This window comes from Xenia sp. Carnegie-2017, unplaced genomic scaffold (genome assembly GCF_021976095.1).
Source record: "Xenia sp. Carnegie-2017 unplaced genomic scaffold, XeniaSp_v1 HiC_scaffold_14, whole genome shotgun sequence".
Lineage (NCBI taxonomy): Eukaryota > Metazoa > Cnidaria > Anthozoa > Malacalcyonacea > Xeniidae > Xenia > Xenia sp. Carnegie-2017.
The window spans coordinates 12,620,558-12,647,573 of NW_025813447.1; the positions used below are offsets into that span (position 1 = coordinate 12,620,558).

Here is a 27,016-nt window from a genome sequence, read left to right on the forward strand (position 1 = left end):
AACAATATTTTGACAGCTATTAGAAGGTGCATAAATTTCAATTGTCCAAAACAAATAACTTGTGACTGACAGTAAAGGTGTTTTTGCTTATCACGCTACAAGACTTTGTTCCTACGTATATCGCAACGACGTAAATTTTCAAAAATGCAAGGAAGTTTTGTTATAAGACGAAATAAAATACTTCAAGATCTTTTGAAAAGCGTCATATATAATAAACGTAAGTTTGACATTATTTCTGAAGTTTGAATGTACATGAATTGCTGATTTTAATTGTGTTTTTCATTTTATTACTTATCAGACGATATTCTTGCAATAAATAAACCATATGGTTTACCAATACAAGGTAAGACTGTAAAGAGGATAGACTACTTAAAGGAAGTCATTAGAATAAAATTTGTTTTAATACATGCAAGCAAAAAAAATGCTAAAGTTGCAATATTTTCAATTTCCCTTTACATCTGGAATACTCACATTTTCCTTTACTGTCAATAAATTGTAAAGATCTGTTGTCATACAGTTAACATATAGAATCAAGGCATTATAACCAAATTTAATTTCCCTTATTTTTATTTAGGTAATTCAAATACATCCATTAGTCTGAATTCTCTACTTGAGGATTTTGCCAAAGTAAATGGTATGACAAATGTACCAAAATTGGCACACAGATTAGACAGGTATTGTTTGTCATATTGTAAAAGCTTTAAATTAATGACTTTTTTCTTTGTCTTAAAAAAATTAATACTTTTCCTCATGCCTTTGCTAGAGATTGTACTGGAGTGCTTTTGTTGACAAAGTAAGTGAAATAAAACAATGTATAGACAAAAGATCTTGTATAAAACCTATCTTTGTAGGGTATGGAACGTTTATACATATTTATAAAATAAAAGCAACAAAATGCATGCATTGATTGGTCTACTGCTGTGTTTGCACTAGCCTGTCAAACTGATCTGAGTTCAACCAATTAAATCAATTAATCAATTAATCAATCAATCAATCAATCAATCAGTTATAGAAAATTTGCAAGTAAATCATCAGTACATTTTGGAGTGAAAATTAAAACATTTGTTTTACATTTTATAAAAATAATAAAAGTTGTTTTATAAAGGTAATAAAAGATGTGTTTGCACAGGCTTAAGCAAACCTCAGAGACATTTGTAAGAACTCTTGAGTAGGTGCACTGATCTGCTCCCAAAGTCTCTTTGTCTTGCATAAGCCTGTACAAACACAGTAAACAACTTTTATCACTTAAACACTGCATACCCATTTTCATTACAGCTCAGATGGTCAAACCATCTTTGCCATAAAGTTACAATACGTACAACTGACGTAATTTAATGTTGTTAATATATTCATAATACTTTCACTATTAGATTGTCATCATGGTCATTTTTAAATCTACTTTGAATCACAAATTTTATTCAATTTTTTCTCACTATTTTACAGGAGCTAGTACTACCAAGTGCAGTTTCTGTTAATTAAAAATATCTCTTCAATTTTGTAAGAATATGTTTAAAATCAGCAAGATCAGGTTTTTTATTCACTTAACATAAGAATTAACATTTTCAAAATGATCAACCATTAAAAATAGCGCAATTATTGAAATGCACATATAAAATAAACTCACCAGTTTGATTAAGTTTCCTTTTTCGCATGTTTCTTCTCTAAGACCATGTCATTAACAGTTGCCACAATTTCGCTGTAGATCTGACCAAGCAGCCAAGTTTCTTGGTGAAGCTTTCCGAGAAAGAAAAGTGGACAAAAGGTACTGGTGTGTCGCCATTGGATGCCCAACCAACAACGAAGGTGAAATAACAGTTGCACTAAAAGAGCGCGAAATAAACGGACGTTTTAAAATCTCATTGTACGAAGACAGCAGTCAGGTAATTGTATGTTAACGTTGTTCTTTCATCTACAGAAGTTTGCTTTATATTCTTATCCATCCTCCTCTGAAAATAAATCGATTTGATTATTATAATTCAGGAGAAACTAACAACAACAAAAACGAAATACAGAGTTCTCGCCCAAAATAAAAACACATGTTCATTACTGGAGGTGCAGCCCGAAAGCGGGCACAAACATCAAATACGTGTACATCTAGCTCAAGGTCTTGGATTACCTGTGCTGGGAGATCACAAATATTCTTCAGATAGACAAGAACCACAGGTAAAACGTGTGAACTAGCCAAAATTTTCCAACATTATACTTAACCATGTCTTTCGTTGAATTTAGATTATACCTTTGCGTTTGCTTCAATTGCTTGGATTTAAAGGTGTACCAAATACACATACTGGTAAACGAAAGATTCAAGCATGGCAAAGGGCAAGTATTCCACTACATCTACATGCAAAGGAAATTCATTTCAAAGGATTGGATTCAAAGCCAGTGATTATTAGAGCGCCACTGCCAGAGTTTTTCAGTGACACATTATCCTGTTTGAGGTTAGATCCATTGAGGACGGAGCAAAAACGCTCAAAAATCGAAAAACAATACAGCGAATTGAAGCAAATAGGAATCTCAACAAGTATCGCTTCAGGTTTTTGATAAATAAAGATTATGTTTACCATAATCTTGGTAACCTTATCATTATTATTATTATAGCTATTTGAAAGGTTAAAAATAATACGTACGAAAGAAATGAAGATTTCATTACTTTCTACTAGAGAAGGAACATAGCAATTGTTGGTCCACGTTCACTTGTATAGGTAATTACTTCAATACGTCATAGATAACGTCATCAATGACGGATGGTCACGTTAACCAGAAACGTCATGAATGACTGAAATCGTTGAACTGTCAATTATCAATAGCTTAGAGCATCTATCCCTTACGATGTGATATGAATTTTGCATAAAATATAAATAAAAACACACAAACTTCAATATGTGTACGTACAAAAGACTCTTCGTATTCCTTACAACGTCAATCTTCCAGTTCTAACAACAAGATTCTTAATTTTTCTTACCAAATCATGACCTCTTTGAAGAGACCATTCTTGTTGTTGTATTTCGTCACAACATTTAAAATTGTTTCTTAATTAGTCGCTCTAGTCTTTTAATTCTACTGGACTCAAGATCTGGTGACGCTGCGGATGTTGAAACATTGCTCGTGCTGGGAGTTGGCAGTCGTGAGCGAAATAAATCTAACATGGCATGTTGTTCACTTCGTCGTAATCCCTATAAAAAAATAGCAAAGCTAAAAAGTTATACATAGTTTCACTCACATAACATATTCTTTACTTAAGTTGCTCACAAACACTGGGTCAACCAAATTAACCTTCAAATGTTAAAAATTGGTAAGAGAAAAGATGCAAAAATTATGAGAGCATTTAATGTGTTCAAACCATTACATGTTTGTAAATGTAGATCGTCCAGGTTTGTATAGTCCTGAGAAGGACTGTTGTTGTTGATGTTGACTGACGTTTCGACAACCTTAGCGGTAGTCATCTTCAGAGTCAAAAATCTGATTTCAAAAATCAAATTTCTTATATCAAATTTCTTTTTTTAACTCTGAAGATGACTACCGCTAAGGTTGTCGAAACTTCAGTCAACAACATCAAAAACAGTCCTCAGGACTATACCAACCTGGACGATCTACATCTACAAACATGTAACGATACTCTCGGGTTCAAACCATTTACTTTGTGGTCAAACCATGTCAAACATTGATAAAATTTTGTCAAACAATGGACTATAGGTTTCATGAAAAGCTTCAAGCTTTTAAAAGTCATTCTCCATGATGATTTGTTCTGGACATGTAATGTTTAACAAACAAAGAAATTACTGTTGGCATCTATATTGCGTAATTAGTGTAAGTAACAACTATTTTCAAGCGCTCAAAGTTGTTCTTTAATGTTTGGAAGTTGAAAAATTCAAAATGTTGACCACTTTAAATGATGGTCAATGTCATAATTTCTTGTTCTAATAACAATTATTTAAAACCAAACGATTAAGGATTTGACAGGGGATTAAATTTGTATTATTTGTGGAACATTTGTGGAACATTTCGGTATGAATGGTGAAGCATGGGGATATTCAAACATGATAATTGAGATAGCTGACCTTCATATCGAGAATTTTCTGGAAGTTAGACGTGTCTGAATCGCCAACAAGCTTTATATAATTGTCTACAAAACCAACTGCTGGATCATGAGGTGACATCACAACCTATGACGTCAAAACAGTGAATCACTTACGTCATCTATGTATGTCATATTATAACAAACAAAGATTGATTAGTGACTGTCTGAAAACTAAATAAAAAGTTACTTCGAAGTGTCAAACGACGCTATTGATATTGGCTCTCTTGTCAAAAGCTTTCGCTCAAGACGTCCATAAATTTTCAAGCAAACCTATGCACACCGTCTCTAACTTTAGTTCGCTTTGAAAACTTCAATAAAAACGTGAAGTTTAGATTTACAACCGAAAAAATGTTCCTGTTTGCAGAAAGTTTCGTCAAACCGTGTATGTATTCCCCCGAAAAGTCTCCCAGAGTCTTCAAATTTCAATTGCTAAGTTTACAAGTGATGATCAAAAATTCTTCTTACTTTGACAATCATTTCTGCCTTTTCCATTCCTTTCATGACAACTTTTGAATAGCTGCAAGCAAAGCGATAATCAGAAAAGGACAAAGTTTTTTGGTCACATTCGTTTCATTTTCATTCACTACCTAGCTGGTATTTTTCTTTTTACATTTGTCATCAAACACGGTAAATCAAGAAGAATGGTCTTGAGAGAATGAGTATCTAGCAAAAGCTAAAAATACAAACTTCTTCAATGAGTAACTTTGTTTATAAAATGTCGAGAAAATCAGCAGTGAAAATAGCACTGAGATCATAAGAACTACTAAAGTTAGAACGATGAAACAGAACACACCAGCAACGAAAATCTTAACAAAAACACAAAAGAAAATCTACTTGTACAGCACAAATCCATCAAAACAACTTAAAGTCAAATTTATCGTTCCGAAGATTTTTGCTTTTTGCTTCATTCATGTAGAAGATGGATGAACTAGAACTCGCCCTTCACTATGGTCAACATAACAAAATCAGGGTGTCTGACAGAGATATGTTTAGACCATTGGTTCAGATTATGTTTGTTATGCTTTTGCAATAAGATATAAAAAATAATTATAAATTCATACCTGTTCAGCACCAACAGTACTCAATGGTTTGCATTTGTATATTTGACTGATGAACTTTGGTATAAATGAGCTGATCGATAAAAAGTGAATAAAATCAGTAACGCAGTAAAAAATATTCCAAGGATTAACGTACGAATACTTACTTAGCAAACTTTACACAGAACTGAGTGAAATATTTTCTTACAGAGGTTAGATAATCACGAACGACAGGCACAGTTGTTTGAAGATGTGATGCAATTGCTGTAACGTAACCACTTTGGTCTCCAACAGCTTCGATGTTCTGCCAGTGCACCTGAAAGTTGACAAACGATAATTTCATCAACCGTCGTTTGCTTGTGGACAGGAAATGATAAAGTACGATTGTTGATGCACAATACATGGTTATGGAAAGTATGAACTCCTCTAAAATAAACTTAATTTCTTCGTGAACATAAAGAATATTATACTTACTTTCGCCATAGCTATAAGAGGAGAATCACAGGCACTTTCTGTGTCTTGCACGAGCAGTTGAATTGAGTTTGAAATTACGCTATAATCAAGAAAGAATTTATTAAATCTACACGAACTTTTTGCCATTTTGTCATTCTTTTTCTTATTATGAAATAAAAAACAACAAATTTCTTAGATCAAATTCAACTCACGAATGAAAGACGTCTTGTTCTTTGACAAGATCAATCTTTTCAGCTAAATCAACATCGATTTTTTCTTTTAACTTTTCTTCCAACTGAATAAAAAGAAAAGATATTGACTAAAAATAGCATACAATCTTTATGTTTGTTTACAGTATAGCGTACACCCTATATGTTTAATAAGAGAATAGCATACAACAATATAGTACACACTTTCTACGGTTCATTACAGTATAGCATACACTCTCTATGTTTGATTACATTAGTATAACATAGACTCAATGGTTATTTTTAACATACACTCTAAATGGTGAATGCACATGTGTTGTTTACAAATATCAGTTTTCATAAATACCTGTTGTGTAGTTTCCAAACAATAGTCCGCTGTGCATAAGATAGAACATGCCAATATCTGGTCTTCCTTATTAAATTTCACTTCATTATCTTTTAAAATGCTTGCCAACCCCCCTGACTGGTTTGCTCTTCTACATAAGTTCAACAAAAATAGCACTTGTTCGTAAAAAATTGGCTGACATTCGTTAAGTTAAAACTTACTGTGTAAAAATAAATACTTCCATTTTTTGCCCCACTGTGAGGGAGTGTTTTATGAATAAAAAATGTTTCACATACGTTGGCATGTTGGCAAACAGTATTCTTGTAGCAAACTCCTTCAGATATTTCTGGAAAGTCTCCGTAAGCGAGAGGAGCGATGACCCAGTACTAAGTTGAGAGCATTGAACCAAACATTTCTTATAGAACACGAAAAGTTCTCCAGCAGAAGGCAAAATTACGTTGCTTCCGTCACCTTCCACTTGAGGAATTTTGTGCGTTTTGAAATCGGAAACAAAACGATCCATCAGTTCACTTAGATTTCTGGCAATGTGATAAAGAGTTTACAAAATGTAGACATGTTTTATTCGCCATTAACATGACTAACAGAAAGACGAAACTTTGCAAATTACGATGACAAGAGAAAACATGTATGACATAAACACAAGACAAGTTAAGACATGTACGATGAAATTTGAAGAGGAATCGAAGAAAGGAATCGTAAGACAACTACTTTGTATAAAGCCACATACCTTTGCAGTTTTCTCAAGTGAAAGTACCATGTCATAAACACAAGACAATTGAGGTTGTATATGACAATATGACAAGTGAAAACATGTTAGACATAAACATAAGACAAATGAAAACATGTTAGACATAAACATAAGACAAATGAAGACATGTATGACATAAACAAAGACATTCAAAACGATGTAAAATTCATCTCAATGAGCCAGCAATACTAACTTGTCCTGTGACTCGATGTATACATGTAGATGAGGCTCAAAGCATTTTGATATTTTACCAAGAAAATGGGAATCTTTTGTAGCTGAAATCTGTACAAATGGCAAAAACATTGACGTCTGTACAAATATACTGATACATAACAAAAACATAAAACTCAAGAAAAATACTTTAAGTTTGTTGAAAAAACGAGAAATATTCATGTATATAAAAACAAAAACAAATAACTTGCCTTGTTTTTATCACTTTCGCTAGAGTTCTGAAATGAAACACAAAACATATAAAAATAAACCTTTTAGTGTAAAGATCTCGTTTCATCATTTGTTAGTAAAGAATATCTATAAAGAATAAGGCTTGTTTTAAAAACTTTCTTTTACAATTAATGGTAATAATTTTGCTAACCAAGAAAATTATCAACGCATGAACATTATATGTTTGTAAATGATGATCGTCCAGGTTAACGCATAAACATGTTGTGTTTAAGTCAACAAATTAGTTTAGTTAATGTTGTTCAAAATCATAAAACATTTAATATTTGCAGTATTGTACCTTCTGAGAGTCATACAAGCTACCAATAAAACGCTTTGCAAGAAAATTCTCAAACGTTGAAGTTCTTTGAATGGCAAACAAAAGAAGTTTGACATCAATTTCACTCGTTCTCGAGGCCATGGTCTTTCCCAAGTCAACCCTAAATATGATCAAAATTTAACTAATTCTCTTTTTTCCCATTTAAAACAGATTGAAAGACAAAAAACAAAGATTGATGTAATTGATAAAGAAACAAAGGTTAAAGTAATTGAGAGCGGTTCACGTTCGTTATGACTTACTTTGTAATGCGACAAAATTCATCACAAAGTCGCTCCTCAACATTCCAGTCAAGAGGAAATGTTTCTTTGAAATCTTCATCAAATTTAACTAATGATCTCTTGAGCCAGGAGTATCGTCGATCTATCTTATCTAGCCAACCAACCTAAAATTTGGAAAACAAGTTGTCTATTTATACAAAGTATTACAACAACACCACACAGGTATGGTAAGACAATAACACTGTACAGAAATGGTAAGACAACAACACTACAAAAGTGAGGTAAGACAACAACACTATACAGGTATAGTAAGACAACAACACTATAAAGGTGAGGTAAGACAACAACACTATACAGAAATAGTAAGACAACAACATTAAACAGAAATGGTAAGACAACAGCACTGTACACAAATGGTAAGACAACAACACTATACAGAAATAGTAAGACAACAACACTATACAGGTATAGTAAGACAACAACACTATACAGAAATAGTAAGACAACACTATAAAGGTGAGGTAAGACAACAACACTATAAAGGTGAGGTAAGACAACAACACTATACAGGTATAGTAAGACAACAACATTATACAGGTATGGTAAGACGACACTACACTTGGTCAAATCACTACACTTGGTCCCAACTCTCCCATCTCCCTTACATCATCGTGGATTTACCTCTTGTGTATCACTAAAGAGTTGAATGTATTCTTGGAGTTGTAGATTTACAAACCAGTTGATTAGATCTTCTCTAAAATTACATTTTATACAATAATTTAAATGTTGAAAAATAAAAGTTTCTTCGGATTTTATAAATGATTTTTATTGAGCTTTCAACTCGAAACACCGAGTCAAAGCTCAATAAAAATCATTATAAAATCCGGAGAAACTTTTATTTTTCAACATTAATGCATGGACTACCAATTTTCAAGATTAATAATTTAAATGTATCAACTCGAAGATTCAAACTTCGTTTTGCAAGTCTTCATAGGTCCTAAGCATTGACATATTGTCCAAGAGTTACATGTTCATAATGAATGGGTACATCTGTGTATCCTAAGCATTGACATACTGTCCAAGAGTTACATGTTCATAATGAAGGGGTACATCTGTGTATCCTAAGCATTGACATACTGTCCAAGAGTTACATGTTCATAATGAATGGGTACATCTGTGTATCCTAAGCATTGACATATTGTCCAAGAGTTACATGTTCATAATGAAGGGGTACATCTGTGTATCCTAAGCACTATTTAAGTGAACACCAAAATATTTACATAGCACAAACAAAATTGCGTCTGGTTACGCTACTGATTTCAAACAGAAAATGTAAAGTTTAAATTCCAGTAACCAGTGACGTAACCATGAAGTGGTGAAAATTTCTATGATTTTCTACCAATAAAAGTTATGTTTCATATTCTTATGTATCTTACTTGATTTTGGTATCCAGAACGCTTACAACTAGACACGCTTCAGCCAAAAGGGAATTTGGTCCAGAGGAAGGCTTTAAATAAAACAATGCACACTTGGTTAGACGTACTTAGGAGTGAGAACAGTGACGTAGCCAGCCTGCGTGCAGGTTTGCTCATGCTATGTAAATTTCATATCATCATCATCATCATTTTTTATTATTTTAGAAATCTGTGTTTTCACAGTAAATGAACACAGAAATATTTACAAAGCATGAACAAACTAGGGGGTGAGGACATTGGGCAGAGTATGTACGAATGTAACTTGACAGTGGGGGCCTAGACATGGTATGTACAGGACAATGGACAGACTTGAGGTGGGAGACATGGTATGTACAAATGGAGGACAATGGACAGAGTATGTACGAATGTAACTTGACGGTGGGGCCTAGACATGGTATGTACAAATGTAACTTGGGAGTCAGGGCAACGGAGAAAGTATGTACGTTTACACAATCCAGAAGTGAAAGAAATGGATGGACTTTACTAAATGATAAAACATGAAAGCTAAATGGTATACCTTAACACCACGAATAGAGAGTGCATCTTCAAAATCAGCAAGGATTTGTGTTCCAAGCTCATTCTGTATTTGCTTTACTCTATAAAAAGAGAAAGGAATTAACAAGCTTGAAATTTTTTTAATTCGTTATATTTGGATGTGTGCAGAAAACGAATCCTCCAACCAATATCTTATAATATCTTCAACAACTGTAGCACTCCTCCTCTCTTCTGCATAATGCAGAACTCCCCCCTCCCTCCTCCATAATACAGAACTCTCCCCTCCCTCCTCCATGATACAGAACTCCCCCCTCCCTCCTCCATCAGAACTCCCCTCCCTCCTCCATAATACAGAACTCCCCTTCCTCCTCCATGATCAGAACTCCCTCCCTCCATGATCAGAACTCCCCTCCCTCCTCCATCAGAACTCCCTCCCTCCTCCATGATCAGAACTCCCCCTCCTCCTCCATGATCAGAACCCTCCCTCCTCCATCCTCCTCCTCCATGATCTCCTCCATGATCCCTCCTCCTCCTCCTCCATGCAGAACTCCTCCTCCTCCTCCTCCATGATGCAGAACTCCTCCCTCCCTCCATGAACCCCCTCCTCCATGATGCAGAACTCCCCTCCCTCCTCCATGATGCAGACTCCCGAATCCTTCCTTTATGATTATTCACATACCTTTCAGCAAGTTCAGCAATTTGCGGTATCCCAAAATATTTCTTGAAATGTTCAAGAACATTGAGGACCCCTTGTAAAAGATTTGCTACTTCACGATATTGACGCTTGCGTGTGAGAGATCTTAAAAAATCCAATCAGTTAGAAATGTTGTTTAACACATAGTGAATACATCTAGAACATTTGGGAACAATGATGATACATGATATTACTTGAATGCATAAATAGACTATGGTGGTAAATTCTCTACAATTTCCCACGCGAAAAAAATCAATTTAAAAACCTTTACAGAATTTGCACATAGCGATAAAATACTATACAAGACGATGCATTATAAAATCAATATTTAGTGGCACGTTATTCAATTCTTGTTTTGAACGAGCTTTTCAAACACGACAAAATATATAGTTTCAAAAAATTTTTTAATATATTATATCGTTCAAACTATTTTTTAAGTACGTTCCTATTTAACTACGTACTATTTCCATAACTATGTATTTTAAACTACGTTAAAGATATTGCCAGGCAGTCACATGAATCCCGTTGAGTCACCTGAATTTTTCAGGTTCATGAGACAATTGCTTAAATTGTCCAGCAAAGTGCGAAGATCATATCTTCATTTAATATTCTTTTTCAATAACCTTACACTTCTCTATACAAATGCGTCCAGTTTAGAAATTCATAAATGTCATTTATACGTCCCATACTAACATATCAACTTGTACAGGCATGATTAGAGAAATTTGTGTGGAATGTTGATTTCCTGAGTGTAATTTAAAAGCTCGCTCGGTCATTTCCCGAGTTGCATTTTAAAAGCTCACTTGTTGAGTGAAACACAGATTTCTTTCGATTTCGACAAAGTATTGAAAGTAAACAACACATGCACTCCTTTTAATTTTGAAAAATGAAGCAAAAAGGATTATCTCACAATGTGACTTCTCTAATACTGGACGCCAGCGAATTTACAAACAGTGCAAACATTTAAGGATATTTTCAAGTATAAAATAATCGTATAGCAAAATACGTGTGATAAATTGCAAACAATTCTACAAAAATCTATATTTCCTGCTTTAAGCAATAATACGATCTTCAATTTTTTTGCTTAACACGTTATTAAGTAAAATAAAGGATTAACAATAATTTTTAGGAATTCTAAAATGCGTGACAAAGTAATCTCGAAAGGTGCGAGATTATCCCACTTAAATGCGATTATTTGAAAATAACCTTAATATTTTAGTCCAAAAACAACACACTTATGTATGATTACGTTATCACAAATATAAAAATGTATTGAATGTCTGCATGGTTTTTAATTTCCAACAACTCATCTCTTTCCTTTTCAGACAAAGTCAACCTTCTTAAATAAGATTAAAAAATGCCTTTTCCTAAGGTAGCTAATCCACCACTCAAAAGTGCAATTAGCCATGTTCTCCATGTTCTTTGCCATAACGTGTACAATTTGCCATGTTCGTTTGGCACATACTTATCAAAAATTTGTAAAACAACATTTTGATTAGTTAGTTATAAACCCAATTTTTTATGGGTGATATACTATGTAATCACTTACTGTAAGCCTTCAACACCGCCGACCAACATATGAAGATGATTTAATGTTGTAATAGAATTTGTCAAATGTTTCTTCGCATAATCCAATTGTTTTATGTCGCGGGTAATTTCTTTCACCTTTAATTGGAAATATTTTAAGTTATTTTCACAGCCCCTAACAAAAGCTGGCACTTCTATGTTATTTCACATTATGTTTTGTAAACATTGAAATGATTTTTGTATCAACATGGAAAATATTTTAACATAGAAATGATTATGTGTTTCCAGTTGAAGACTTCACTTGTTTTGAAGATGAAAATAACAAACAGTGCTAAATTAAACAGAGAAGGGCTACAATGGAAACTTTTAAACATTTATTGCTTCAACGTTAAAAATAGGGTGAAAGTGTGAAACTCGAAAGAAAAATACATAATAAACTAGAAATAGCGCGTATAAAAAGAAAAAAAACACGTAAAACCATTCTTGAAAAGTAATCTTTAATACGAACTATAAAGCATTATAATAATCTTCAATGAATCCAAGAAATGAATCAAGAGTTTTTGCATCTTATGTTCTCTTTTAATAACAAAATGATAGTATACGTGTTACTGAAGTTAACATTCATAAAAAAGTGATCCCATGATGCATGCATAGCATTTCTGAACATTTACTTGAGAGATGTCAAACACGTGATATGGTGACATGACACATGGTGATATACCGTAGTATTATGTTAGCAAAGGAGAGATCGATTTAAAAATGTTTTTCTAAAGTGTTACTATGAAATTTGTCATAGACAATTGATCTTGGATGCTAATATTCTGTTTGCACAGGAAATTACGAGAAAGTTCCAACAAAAGAGGCTCGTTTTTCTACTCTTCAATATTGGTACAAACTTAATGAAAGGTCAATCATGCACTGACCAATATTCAGCGGCTTTAGTGAAACCTGAGTTAAACGTCCAAGCAAACAGAATACTAATTCTACATTTATACAATTTGGGCATTTATTTTCTTGCTTAAGCAGCTACTTGTTAACAATGATTTATCGAGTTTTATCAAGCTTCGTTTCTACAAATTATGGAGCCACGATAGTTTGCTTAATGATCGTGCCAAATACAGCCTAACTCGTTCCAAAGTCTTTCGAGCAAAGTCTACAGTTAAGTTAAATTTGAAGTGGAAATTTGTATGCGTTTGCATGGCATTCTTGAAGTTATCATGATCATTGTCACTGTTAAGCATGCATTGAAGAATCTCGTCTCTTTTCGGTGAAATGGACATCTTCAAACTATTTTCATCGCTATTATTCTATAAATGAAACAAATACAGTAAAAAATGGAAGCATGTTCATAAAAAGCAAAAGTGTGCAAAAACTTAATGACAACGAGAAATGTAGAGTCAAATTTTAAATCGAATAAAATCATGCAATTGTGATTAGATAAAAGAAAGTTTGATTAATCTTACTTTGCTCAGTTCTAATCCTTTTTCCATTGCAATCTTTGCATCTTCAAGACAGCTCTGTTAACCACTTTATTAATATAATTGACCCAAGCCCTTCACAACATCACAATTCAAACATTTCGCCATAATTTTTAACCAGAAAAATTGTCAATAAAAAAACGAAGTGCGCTTAGGTCCGGTAAGGTTACTTCGAGAAAACATTGTCAGTTTAATTCATTAATGAATTTGGCCAAACTAACGTTTATGACTTCTAATTATAGTAAATACTAGAGTAAACGGAATTTTCCCACGGCAACTAAGTGTTTTCAAGGTATATCGGAATTTTAACAGCAATGCTCTTCAAACTGATAATATCTTGTAAATTTTAAGTATTAATCTACAATTCATAGACTAGTATTTAATTAACCAACTTTGTTATTAGAAATACCCTTGCAGCCCTCATTTTATATATAGAAGAAAAACCAGAATTGAATATAAATATAACTTACACTTTCTCATGATTGAAACAGAGTCGCTTTTCGCAAGCAACTAACCGTTTAACCACCCTGGAAGACGCGACCTTTTTTTAAATTCACTCTCATTTGAGTTTGTGCTTGTTCCAAATTTCTATACATGGATTTCTACAATGACTATGCTCTTCAAACTAATATATCGCGAGCGTCAAGAGTTAATCAACAACTCATCGTACTTCTACGAGTTGTGTCCGAATAATTCTTCAACGGTTCATGCTCGAGTTATTGCGTAACTATATTTTCGATGATAAATTATCATAAAGCAGTTTATTTTTGGATGCGTAAAAAACACATTGCCCAGAATTGGGGCTTTTCACAACCTAGCGACACCTTTTAGCGTTGACAACAGAGAAAGTGCGTGTCGTAGCCAATCCGGCGTTGGCACAAAAGTGCATACACATAAAGAAATACCGACTTTCTGTGCGTTTAGCATCAACTTCGTTCTGACTCGTTCTTTTAGAAAGAGCATAAAACTTAAGTTTTTTCAAACGTGCGAACCATAACTATCGACAGACGAAGATTTTTTAGTACCGGACATTATCAATGAAACACATCAACATGCAGAAAGTATGTGCAATAGGCGAGGTTTGTTCACGATGTTGACTATAGAACGACCTTTCTTTCCATTTTTAGACATGTTTCATTACAGCTTTTAAAAGCGTTGAGGTTAGAAACACCAAGAGAATATTTTACTAAATCCGATAAACATAAGACATAAGGGTGTTAAAACATCATTGATAAATACCATTTGTTCCGACTTTTCTGCTTTATATTTAATGTCGTTAATCTTCTCAAACAACTGTTGAATGGCGAGCTGTGTTTCTTGCAGTGCCTAAAATAAAATATTATTATCTTTCAGCAAGAAACCCGAGCAAAAAGATCCTCCCTAAGAAGAGCGAAAAAATCAACAAGTAAAAGTGTTTGCTTCTGTAGTCACTTGTTTGATATCAGAAGAAAAAATCGTCAAACATTTGGAAAATTCTTTCTTGTTCGTATTCGTTCAAAGAGACTTTTCAGCCAAGGTTGAAATATATTAAATTGGCAATATTTTTACAAGTCACAAAGCTTTATATACTTTTTTTACGTTTATATTGCTATTTACACTTTCCAATCTTGACTTTATGAAATATAGCAATCATAAGACGGATATTCGAGGCTTATCTAGAATGTCAACAGGAAAATACTTCGCAGCATATTTTTATTAAATATCTGAGATAAATATTGAATTTACAGAAATTTCATATGCTTTCGTTGTAATGGATTGATATTTTGCTGACCACAAATCATTACTTCGGTGTGACATACCTGACGACCTTGCAAACCAACATCAGTTTGACCACGAATAACTTGTCTTATTTCCTTGTCTAGTACCCTTCATATAAGTTAAAACAGAAATGGTATAAAAACAAACTTTCCCATGAAAAACTTGCTTAAAAAGAAGGCTGGTGAGAGCCACAATACAAACTTTGCAAATAAAATCCTTATTTTACCTTATTCTGTAAATCATTTTGTTTGCCACTTCATCAAGATTTGTCAAAGACTAAATAAGGATTTGAACATCTCATGTTGAGTAATTTAATTATTCAAAAAAATGCAGTCAACACACTTTCTAGGAAACATAATGATGTTTATACTGCTATGAAAAATGAAGCAGACAGACATAAAGTATGTTAAAAAATCTTCTCACTGTTCGTATGTTTAGAAATAATAGATGATTTTGTTATTTTCTTGCCAGCTGCTCTAAACTTCTTTAAAAGCAAGCCCATGGTCCAACACAATCAATAACCACCTTACTATTTGGATAAAACCATAATATTTTGCATGCATGCATAAATACAAAATAAACCTATTTCACATAATCTTTTGCAATATGTCATCATTTCATTCATCTATGGAAGCCCCATTGTCTAAACATTCTTAACAACAACTATAGTGGAAAATATTTTCTGTGTTCACTGTTTACTTGTGATACCTGTTCAGTTGGGAACATTTTATTGATGTAGTCAACAGCATTGAAATCCTTATAGTCAAGAGGATCTTCACTCTGAAATATCTAAAATCATACAAAATGTTGTTGATGTATTGTCATTGCCATCTCCTGCCACGAAAATATTTTAAAGTTAATTTATCTTGAATTACTTTATTTTCTATATTTTTATAAATAATAACATCCTTAACCCATTTTCCATATGAAACCATTACGATATGTAAATTGTGCAGATTCATTTTTGGAAAAAAATTGTATATGCTCCATTCAGTTGGGTCAAATCATATTGCACCTAATTGTATCATATTGCACAACAACATGTCATCTTATAAAGTCCCTATTTCTAACATTTGTTAGTAATGTTCAAAGTCCATATTTATGACTTTGGACTTCATAAACAACAGTGGCTATGCTTTGTGTCAGTGCTTTCCTAAATGCTCGAAAATTCCTCCTCTAGCTATTGCTAGAGATTGCAAATGGCAAATTTTCAACAACAAAATCCCAAAGAAACAAAAAACATTAGTTTTCCCAATTATCAAATTGTTATAAAACATTTAAAATAGACGACAAATTTCTTTATAGAAAACATGTTTTGGCATAAAGTATGCCGAAAATGTCTTATAACCATTGTGCTCTCACGAAATTATGGAAATATTAAATTGTTATAATATAACAAAATTCTTTTCAAAACTGCAGCCTCAAGAAAAGTAATTTAAAATGTAAAAATATCCAAAACAAGATAGATCAATCCGAAATACATTCCTCAGAAAACAGATACAAAGAAGACTATAAATGTTTCTCACATTATTGATAACTGAATGATAATCAATAAAATCATTCAGTTTTTCTTCAAAGAGTAAGTCATCTTTGCATCAATTGTTTTTTAATTGTTTGCTTGAGAAAAACGGTAGATATCACGTAAGATAATTTACAGTGTAGATAATTGGCTGTCATTTTTTGATGCATACATAAAAGACATTTAAAACATAAACTCAATTTAGCCAATAGCACTTGTGATGAACGTGTTGCTTCCCACAACAATAAATAGCTTTAGCTCTCTAAACTTCAAACAACTTACTATCATTTGTAAGCTACTTTTGATAGTTCATTAAACTCGCATGTTTGCACATGCTAATGACGGAGTTTTCCAGAATATATTCTTCAGCTATTTGTACTGTATAGATTTTAAACATTTATCATACGATTTTCCTCGTCTAAATTATAACCAAAAAAAACGCCAGATTGATTCATACTGTTTATGGAAAATAAATGAAACAACACCATTTTATAAGGCATAATAATTTAATAAACAACATTATTAATAGAACAGAGTATTGCATTCATCACTTGCATTTCAAGAATCAGCTGGTCATACAAACTGACAACAAATAATATCGTTAAAACACTTGTGATATTCTAATTTACCTCTGAAATAGCCTGTTCCACCTCACTAGAGTAAACAATCGGCTTTAAAAAGTGTCTATCGCGTTCGTCCTCACTAAACTCCTCCGGTTCCGCCATATTGAATAATCACACATGATGTTGAAAGGACTGGTGACGGATTAGGACATTTCTACGAAAGAATAAATGAATGTTTATTGTTGCGAGATGTCTGGCTGAGAATTGCTGAAAAAAAAGTGTCTCAGAAATCAACGTCAAGGTAAGGAACAGATCTTTTTTTTAAACTTCACTACAAGTTATCATCATCTGCCCTTGATAACACTCGAAAAACGATTGCATTGAAGTAAAATAACCAAGTAACTCTGCGCTTGGCGTTGTCGTATCTACTTTACATTCGTGTATCGCGACATCGACATTCTCACATAGACGTGGCTTTAAATAAGCTATAACGTTTAGTTTAAGTGTTTTTATCTGTTGAACTCAAATATATCTATTCGAATAGTGCAGAAAATAGTCGTTTATGCGTTACTTGTTTAAAGGCTACTAAGTAATAAAATGTTACATAGTATAATTTATCAGCTCACATTTACAAGATCAATAGTCAAAACAAATTTTGTATGAATAATGCTGCGACAAAGAAGCACAGTAAAAAAATGTCATATTTGTGGATTTGAAACGCAATTTACGAAGACATTGTGGCAAACTGAATTAATATGTACGTGACTGTATGACTAGCATATCAAACGGACGCGTTAATGTATAAATATGATGAATTATTTGAGTTGGTGTCAAAGAGAAACTCATGCAACGCCGCAAGTTTTGTACGTGACCGGCTACGACAGGTTTATACAGTCTGTGTATGAGTACACACTGTGACAATTTGGGCGCAATGCATTTACGTATAAAGGGTGTCTTTCGCCGTTTTATTTTTAACTTACTAAAATCAACCCATTAAGAAAATGCCATTAGCCGTGTGTAGCATTCATGCTTCTATTTGAAAGTCTTATTGTTAAACCATTAAACAAAAACCTGTAACTACATGTGAGTGTATACATGTAAAGTTGTAAACCATTAAATGTCCTGTATTTTATTGGTGTTTCTATGGCATGAAACCGAAGTCGTAGAAAAATATCAAGTACAGTAAACATTGATACAAGGAAATTGACCGCCGATTTTTTCTTTGTTTTTTTTTTCTTTAATTTTTTTGTTCGTTGTGTTGTCCCTTATTTATCCTAGTATGATGAGCGAGATAAGTAACTGCTGGCAGGAATTTTCGTAATCTTTATGCTGTGCTGTAATCAAACTTCTGTAATGTATGAGTATATGACCTGACTGTCTAATGATATGCTCTCACGAACTATGTATTAAATTTCGCCAGGCATGCCTCAATGGCTTAACAAACACAAAAGCGCACGCAAAGCCTAAAAACTTTTACATAATGAAATGTATTAAATATTAATCACGGTCTAAAAGACTTACATCGCGATAGCATCTTATAATCTATGTTTCTGGATTCCTCGATGCGATTTGTAAAGTATGGATTAGGGCCATCTGCTTCAAGCGGACATAACTTTTTGTGTATTTTTTTTTCTGAGAATCATCATCAGACATTATTTTGTGTTTACGCTTTCTGTAATACCAGTTTTGGCTTTTTTGCAAAAAGCTCAGACATTGTACCATCGCTGGTGCTCGTACATAGAAAAACAAAGGCGGAAAGAAAACAGACCGGTTTATTTTGAGTATCCTTGTGCGTGTGTGTGTGCTTGCGTGGCGTGTTTGAGCACTGAAGCCAAGCAGTAACTCATCGATCTATACAGGTATGTCTTGTCTGCTTCTAATAAAAGTTATGCAATGCTAAATTTCTAAAATCATGAGCTGCTTTTCACGCTAATGTTTGTGTCGTGTTGTTGACTACTTAATATATTGTTTCAACAATATGATATATGTTTATATGGGCCGTAAGCATTTTGCTCTCAGTCATTAAAGGAGGATATGACTATAAGATAGCAGCCAACGTTTTCATTTCTCGACAAATCTTGTGGGAGTAGTCTCCAGAATCATAATTAATTTCCGACTCTTTATCAACGAAGTCACAGACAGTAGTTTCTTAGAATTTTAATGGAGCAAAACTTGAAAAATGTCTCCATTTTTTATACTACACAAAGGTTTTAGGGTAAATGATAGTCTAGTGTCTCAAAATCGACATTCAACCAACATAATTTACCTTGTATTTATGAGGCAATTATACGTGCAGACAACAAAGAATAAGAATTAAAATGTCGTCAGACTTTCAATTCTGCTGACACGATTTTGTAACAACTTCGATAAACACTTAGGACAACAATTCAGTCGCTTGCAATCATCTCGATGCTTCAGACTATCACGCGCAATCGCAAATTATTGTATGAAAAAAGTAAGTAAAGCCTTCGATATTTGCTTCTGACGGTATTATCTACTGCATTTCTTCTATAATTGTCGTCTTTTTATGTCATATGTCTGATTTTAAATGAATATTATGTATTCATAACTCTTGTCGCCATATCCAACTATAATGAATGTTTTCTTATCCAAATTGTTGGTGTCGCGAAAGCTTTTGCTAAGTTTTGCTCATGTATTTATGTTATTTCATTAATATAAATAAAGTATATTTCAGTAGCATCAGAAATAAATTAAATTGATTACAAATATAACATGAACATAATATCACATCGATGTGTTAAATCCTGTTAAACGCGAAATGAAGCGATTACTCACTCACTCAAAACAACTTTCGAGAAATGCGATGGTTTCTAAGATTTTATTCTTATAAAAATTCGCTCAGAAATACTTCATGCATGCCGCTATTACTGTCAATAATTTCAAAGTATAGTTTAAAATTTAAAACGTAGTGAGGATTTACTAAAAAAAGTCTGTCATGTGGAACAAACTATTCAACATTCAGGTAAAATAAACTTTTATCTCTAGAAGTACATAAAATAAAATCAATACTGGATATTGCTCATTTTTTTAGCGCACAGCTTCATATAAAATAATCGAAAATCTTAATGCGTTTCGTTTCATTATCGTTTGTGAGAACCAGTATTATGATCTTGTCGTGCCATGCTTTGCAATGTAATTTACTCTTACTAATTTGCACCGAAACAAGGAGTCTGCGCTGTTCATATATATCAGTCATTAGGATGGATTACGCGAAAATTGCATTTAGTACTGCTGACATGAAAAAATTGGCTGGAAAAATTCTTTAAATGACTGCGAAGAAGATAAAGTCGTTGATAAGCCTTATAGTTACCAACTCTGTGTGATTTTACTTGAAATTCAAGAGGGTTAGAAACATTTTGGTGTCATGGTGATGTAAGAAGCTCATTTCATTAAAGTAAATCATTTTCTTTGTAAGATAAGGTCGGCATTACTATATTTCATACAGCCTAACGTTGCACTTGTATGAATTTACTTCAAATTTAAATTCTGTTGATTTAGTTGTATCAAACAATTAAGACATTTTTTTATCTTGTAATGCGTCATTAATGAGAATGGTTTCGACACTTGATTGAAAATATGTTTTACATTTTTATTTAATCTAATGGAGGTAACTCGAAACATATTCTAGCAATGTTACATGACTTTTATCAACTGCATGTTGCCTGCGATTACTACAAAGATTAGACAAATGATGTCAATTAATATACAGGATTGGAAATATCGAGAGTGGTATCATGTTATCGAGTTGCATATTGTGAATGCAGGTTTTTGTCACAGCTAGATCAAAAGGTTATTCATTTGAAAAATAATGCATCAACATTTGTGTTGAGTGACATTGTGTTGAACCGAGAATTATATTTCTTATGGCGTGTCTTACACTTATTAAAAAAACTGCATCGCTATATATACATGCTTAGTCTTGAGTGTGTGTATTTAATGGCGAAATGATGAATTACGAGTTATAAAAACCGTTATGTGTTGCGCACGCACCGTTGTTGACTTGTTGTGCGTATATTTTGTTGTTTTATCGCAAGCATACGTCAATGTAGTCAGAAAATGTCGCTTAGAACCGGCAAAAATTATAATTATATCAAGTCTAGCTTGATAACTCGGAAACATTTTTTTATAATTGTGGGCTAAACCAATTACAAAATGCTTAAACTATGCATTTGACTAAAGTTTGAATTTAATTGAGAATTTTTCACGAACCACGAGTTTCACCTTTAGTGCTTCTAGTGCTATATTGAAAGAAGGACAATTTTTGAGAAACATTGAAAAGTTTAAAGTTTTTAACTGACCTTTTGAATAAATGTAGGTTCAGCGCTTATATGTTTCTTGGATTCTAGTCAAAATTGTACTGTGCTAAAATACATTGAATGTACAAGTAATATTTGAGCTAATCTGCCGCAGAAATTGAAGTTTACTAAGACTATCAAACACATTCTATGTAATCCTCCTGAACAATTGACGCATGTAATTAAGTAAAAAAATTTAGTGCCTTAGAGCATTCAGAAAGTTTGACATCATCCCACTTTACGTGATGATTAAAGTTACACTTTCATTCCTGATGAAGCTGTAACTTGTCACAATGATAAGCAATAATATTTGTATGGTTAAGATCTTCATCATTACTGTATCTACTGTCCATCCGTTCACCTTCCGCCCACTATTAAATTGTTTACGAAGTACAGCAGTCAACGTGTATTGCACATGAACAATCGAACGCCGGTCCCCCGTAGAGTGTTGATTAACAAATGACGTAAATTGCCTTATTAAAATTCCACGAATTTTCATTTGAGGATATCAACAAGTGGACAGCACGACGTCAAGGCGTTTTGATTGGTTTGTGCACTAATAGCCAAAGTTGTCGTGGTAGTTTTTGTGCACGTGTACTAGTTACTTGCTTCGAGAAGCAAACGTAAAATGACACGGGAATGACTTGTGATATAACTCTGTTATTTCATTTTCTTCAAATTAAAAGTATCGCTTATCTCATACCAGTTTAAAGATAATGCTGTTGCTTCAAATGAAAGACGTTCACAAATGACAAAACAACTGAGTTTCTTTTCTTACAAAGGACCTGAACAACAGCGTTAAGAGTTATTTGCATAAAATATTGGTAAGTTATTGGTTTTACCATTGAACAACGAATTGCACCATTCCAAATTAAAGTAGTGAATTTTGCTTTGTCATTGTGCATAAACAGAGATTGCTGGTATTATGTGTATTCATTGAATGTCTTTGATAAACCTGTAATTTCTAACACATAATACACTTACATGATGAGACAGGACAAACCGCACAAATTTACTAGTTTTTATTCACAGAAATAGTTGTTAATGTTAATTTTACTGCAAAATATAGCATCTGTCGTATACTATTAGCTCTGAACAAATAATATTAAAATGATTAAGTATAAAAACACTAATAATTAACTGTAACTGTTTGGATTGTCTAGGAACGATCATTCTTTGCGTAAGCAATATATAAGCTTACTTTAAAATAGTTTCAGCGCCCCTGTCCCAGAATGCCTTGCCATAAATTTGTTCAAATGGCTTTTCTAAGACAACAAACAATTCTAAAAATCACGAAAATTTATATCTTGCAATGTATACAATTAATTGCATTCTACATATTATAAAATTGTTGAATAAATGCTCGAAATTCTGTTTATTAGTTGCCCGTTTAACACAGCGATAGGTATACCATCAAACATAACTAATGTGAAACAAGATATGCAATTACATTAGAAAAAACCTAGACGCACTGTGGCGTTAATTAAACGATACTTATTTGACTGTGGCTGCTTACTTAGAAAATAGGTAGCACTATACTTATCTTGCACTATCTTATACACGTAGTAAGGCATTGTAAAAATATTCATAAATAATCAAAATAAAAATATCAATAATCCTTCGACATTGTGAAAACAAACCATGATGCAAAGAATTAGGAATGTACCCTAATTTGCGAAGTTTACGGTGACGTAGACAGTTCGCAAGTATGGTTCTGCTGTGCAAATTTTTCTGTGTTTACTTTTGAACTTGGGGCATTCTTGTAGCGTGGCTACCCCACTTATAAGTTATTCACAGGTTCACAGACATACGTGGGAGAAAAGGTCCATATTTCCTTTCTACGTACGTAAGTATCGCTTACAAAAATCCTCCAATAGCATTATATGCTGTTGACACGTGACTTTTCATGTCTGACGACAAGAAATTATCTCTTCACAATCTAATATTTTCAGCTGGTGAGAAAGTTTTATTTGTGATTGGCGAATACTTTCTACTTGTTACCTATAGATGCTATTCACGCTAAGGAGGATGTAGTTATTGATTTGCAAATCGTTTCCCCAATAATTAACGTGAACCGCAATTTTTAGTTCGAATTTTTCATTGTTAAATTTGAAGTATAAAGCAAGTCAAATCCGCCATGAAATGATTGGACGGGAACCGTATTTATAGACAAAATTTTGTTTAGAGCAAAAATTTATCTCATGAAATGAACGTAGAAACTTCATAACGATGAAGCGAAGCGTATCTCGCCGAGAGTGACACCACTGATTTTCTTGTTTTCAAAATATAATATACAATACACACAGGCGGGCACGTTTTATGAACAGGGGCAACATAATTTCAAAGTTCTTTGAGGCATGTGTTTATCACTGCTTTGAGTACAACGGTTGATATTCAGTGTGTTTATATTGATATTTTTACCATGTTTTCCCTGCGCTTGTTACCAACCATCCTCACGCGAGACATAAACGTGGTTTTTCCTATGATTTCATACATGTGTTCATAGATATGGTTATTTTAAAATATAGTCGCACGTGTAGACAAGTGTGTGATGAGAAACTCACTCGTTTCTTAAAAAAGACAACTTCACACAAGCATTGCGGTTAGAAAGAGAGAGTCAGAATACGAGAAAGATTGAGCCTGACACTTTTTGAAAAAGATTATCTGCGATGTTTTTCCTTTACCCTACAGGAAAACCACGATCAAATCTACTTTGTGCGATTCAGTGATCTTTTCCGCTTTAAAAGACGTGTCATTTGTGAGAAGCTTGGTGGACAAAAACGATGGTCGACTATAGTCGTCCAACGATGATTTATCTAGAAGACGAGCCGTCAAAGATGGGTGAAAGATTCAGAGCTTGTTTCTGTCCGAGTAGGGAACTGAGTCAAAGTCACAACGTCCATCACGGACATCTTCCAAACATGTACATGGGCGATAAATTAGGCAGGCAAAATCTTTTTTTTTAAATGAATTGTTATGTTTGTTAATACTATGTAAATCTTATGTGGAAAATATTGAAAATTATTGAAATTTTTATCATGTGGTGATTGAAGAAATGTATAAAATCAAAAATTTTGCTTTCTCATATTTTTTTCTGGAAATGGTGAAATAAGTCATCGTTTGCTTCTTATTACTTTCAATTTTTTGGTTTTCACAGAACGTCAGGAGCGTACACAACCTCCACACCTGCAGGCTCATCAAAACATGATCTTTAACAGCAAGGATCTTGTGACGTTCTTGAAGGATCGAGAGATCGCAGAAAAACTCAGTCCATTTTCCATCCCTGCCGTAACATCGACGGAGATTTATCGGCCAAAAGAAAAAGAGCACGCCCCGAGGAATGAGACAAGAAAACGATATATGTGTGATATATGTCGGAAAGGATTTCAACAAGTATGCCAACTGAAACAACATCGACGTATACACACAGGTATTGCTACTTATATACATTAATTTTTGAATTAAAGTATTCATGGGTTTATGATGTTGAGTATAAAATAAATGGAGTATCGTTACATCTTTGTGTCTAAGAACCTTTTGTATCTAAGAACCAGACAGCAAATACGGTTAACCTGGCGTTTACTCCTCATTTGACTCTGAAGATGACTACCGCGAAGGTTGTCGAAACGTCGGTCAACAACAACAAAAACAGACCTTCTCAGGACTATACCAACCTGGACGATCTACATCCACAAACATGATAATTGAGTATAGTGAGAATTCCGCATAATCAAGAAAGTCCCCGATGTTTTTAATTGGCTTGCCAATTTTAATGAGGGGTGCTAGTCAGTGATTTAGATTTTTTGCAACGTGGATGTGCTCGTTAATCCCTAGTAAATGATTAATGAGGACGATTTCTTTTTTCTGTAGGAGAAAAACCTTACAAGTGCAATGAATGTGGAAAGGCATTTACTCAAGCAAGTCAACTTAATCAACATGTTCGCCTACACACCGGCGAGAAACCTTACTCTTGTGAGATATGCAGTAAGAGATTTACACAGCTCAGTCAACTGAAGTCCCACAAGCGCACTCACCAGAGCAAGGTCGTACGTCACGGTTATCAAGACAACGGCCTTCGCCATACTTTTGAAGAGCTTCCGAAGCCGGAGAAGCGAGGTCGACCTAAAGGTGCTGTATACAGTCACAAGAGATATGGCTCTACGGAGAAAATGAAAACACACACGTTTACTCCAGGTTTTATGGAACGAAGGCAAGATAGCATAAGAAGTAATATGAACATCGGCCCTCCTTCTCACCTGGAGTATTTCGCACAGATCAATGCCATACAGCGAATGTAAGAAAAACATCAATTGGCATCTTTAGAAAATAATCCACATCGCCTCTTCGCGAGTTTCCTCGTCCATAGGAGCAAAGCTCAAAATATTTTATGTCCATTAGGGTCCAACCCTAACGAACAACGTAACGTTTTATTGTATAGAATGAAGGAGTTCGATGATGATGATAACAATCAAGTTACGTATTCACAATTTAAAGCAGCAATTCATTCTGATATTTTCCAATTTAAAAATTAATGACACCATAGTTTAGTAATCTACAATACATCTTCAACAATACCAACTACAATACAATTAAGTTTGAGAATTCATCCGTCTGTAACAAGTTTCGAAGCTAAACTGACAGGGAAAACAACTGCCTTACTTATATTCATTTTAGACGTTCAAAACGTTTGTGTTAATTTGAAAAAAAAATATGAAAAGTTTAACCGACTTGGGCTTAGCCCGTAATTACAACGCTAGTGTTCGCATATTCAAAATATTACCTAGTGAGTGATATAAAACATTTGTCAGCTATAATTTAAGAAAAAGTTGAAAAAGATTAGCTTTTACCATCTAATGGTCAAGGTCGATCAACTTAATGGTAGCTTTAGTTTCTAGATAGTCACACAAAGAACTATTTAGTTGTATTTTCTTTTCAATAGGCAATAAAGTGCAATTGTATAAAAAAGGTGCGAGTGAATATCGTTAGATTAACTATCCGATTTTAATTCTCATCTTTTTTGCCCTATTGTAGTTCTCTGTGCTGTTGGGGCCCCCCATTCTCCCACAAAACTGGGGGTTTCTCGTTCCGGGACTGACTTTTGTATCTCTATTTAATAGAAAAACCCCCAGACCTTTTCAGTTTGTCCTTCAGTTTACAGTTTCTGAACACTTTTAATACACATCTTCCTAAAAAGGTAGGGGTGTTTTTCCCCACCCTCAGTGGGCGCCCATGCCAGCAATATGTGGGGTGTTTTTCCCCACCCTCAGTGGGCGCCCATGCCAGCAATATGTATTGTTAATCAGGTAAATGAAAAAATATCACGT

The 27,016-nt window shown here is 33.6% G+C and overlaps 3 protein-coding genes and 1 long non-coding RNA gene across 7 annotated transcripts; 3 read left to right on the forward strand and 1 right to left on the reverse strand.

Moving 5' to 3' along the window:
- The first annotated feature begins 17 nt into the window (after positions 1–17).
- Positions 18–2,879, forward strand: LOC124433937 (mitochondrial RNA pseudouridine synthase rpusd4-like). The gene is made up of 7 exons (XM_046983797.1): positions 18–217; positions 299–343; positions 575–674; positions 764–793; positions 1,703–1,880; positions 1,981–2,163; positions 2,230–2,879. The coding sequence occupies exons 1-7, from the start codon at positions 145–147 to the stop codon at positions 2,539–2,541; spliced, it is 921 nt and encodes a 306-aa protein (XP_046839753.1). The 5' UTR covers positions 18–144; the 3' UTR covers positions 2,542–2,879.
- On the reverse strand, positions 2,838–19,120 carry LOC124433930 (vacuolar protein sorting-associated protein 53 homolog). The gene is made up of 25 exons (XM_046983781.1): positions 18,898–19,120; positions 17,443–17,590; positions 16,003–16,083; positions 15,521–15,570; positions 15,336–15,402; positions 14,776–14,862; positions 12,081–12,196; positions 10,517–10,636; positions 9,860–9,938; positions 9,304–9,374; positions 8,549–8,621; positions 7,889–8,031; positions 7,611–7,749; positions 7,294–7,320; positions 7,065–7,153; positions 6,399–6,641; positions 6,124–6,253; positions 5,781–5,863; positions 5,590–5,668; positions 5,283–5,431; positions 5,140–5,209; positions 4,666–4,751; positions 4,544–4,595; positions 4,059–4,163; positions 2,838–3,173 (listed from the first exon to the last, which is right to left on the reverse strand). The coding sequence occupies exons 2-25, from the start codon at positions 17,536–17,538 to the stop codon at positions 3,018–3,020; spliced, it is 2,391 nt and encodes a 796-aa protein (XP_046839737.1). The 5' UTR covers positions 17,539–17,590; positions 18,898–19,120; the 3' UTR covers positions 2,838–3,017.
- Positions 14,404–15,249, forward strand: LOC124433943. The gene is made up of 2 exons (XR_006944651.1): positions 14,404–14,615; positions 14,890–15,249. It is a non-coding gene; the product is annotated as an uncharacterized LOC124433943 (long non-coding RNA).
- LOC124433939 (zinc finger protein 723-like) lies at positions 17,596–26,657 on the forward strand. Of its 4 annotated transcripts, XM_046983801.1 has the most exons (5): positions 19,167–19,235; positions 22,197–22,516; positions 24,384–24,635; positions 24,850–25,122; positions 25,563–26,657. In XM_046983801.1, the coding sequence occupies exons 3-5, from the start codon at positions 24,476–24,478 to the stop codon at positions 25,988–25,990; spliced, it is 861 nt and encodes a 286-aa protein (XP_046839757.1). In that variant the 5' UTR covers positions 19,167–19,235; positions 22,197–22,516; positions 24,384–24,475; the 3' UTR covers positions 25,991–26,657. The 4 variants fall into 4 exon arrangements, with proteins under 4 accessions (XP_046839758.1, XP_046839759.1, XP_046839757.1 ...); XM_046983802.1 differs by lacking the exons at positions 19,167–19,235; positions 22,197–22,516 and adding an exon at positions 17,596–17,677; XM_046983800.1 differs by lacking the exon at positions 22,197–22,516 and having other exon boundaries at positions 19,172–19,235.
- Positions 26,658–27,016: the final 359 nt, after the last annotated feature.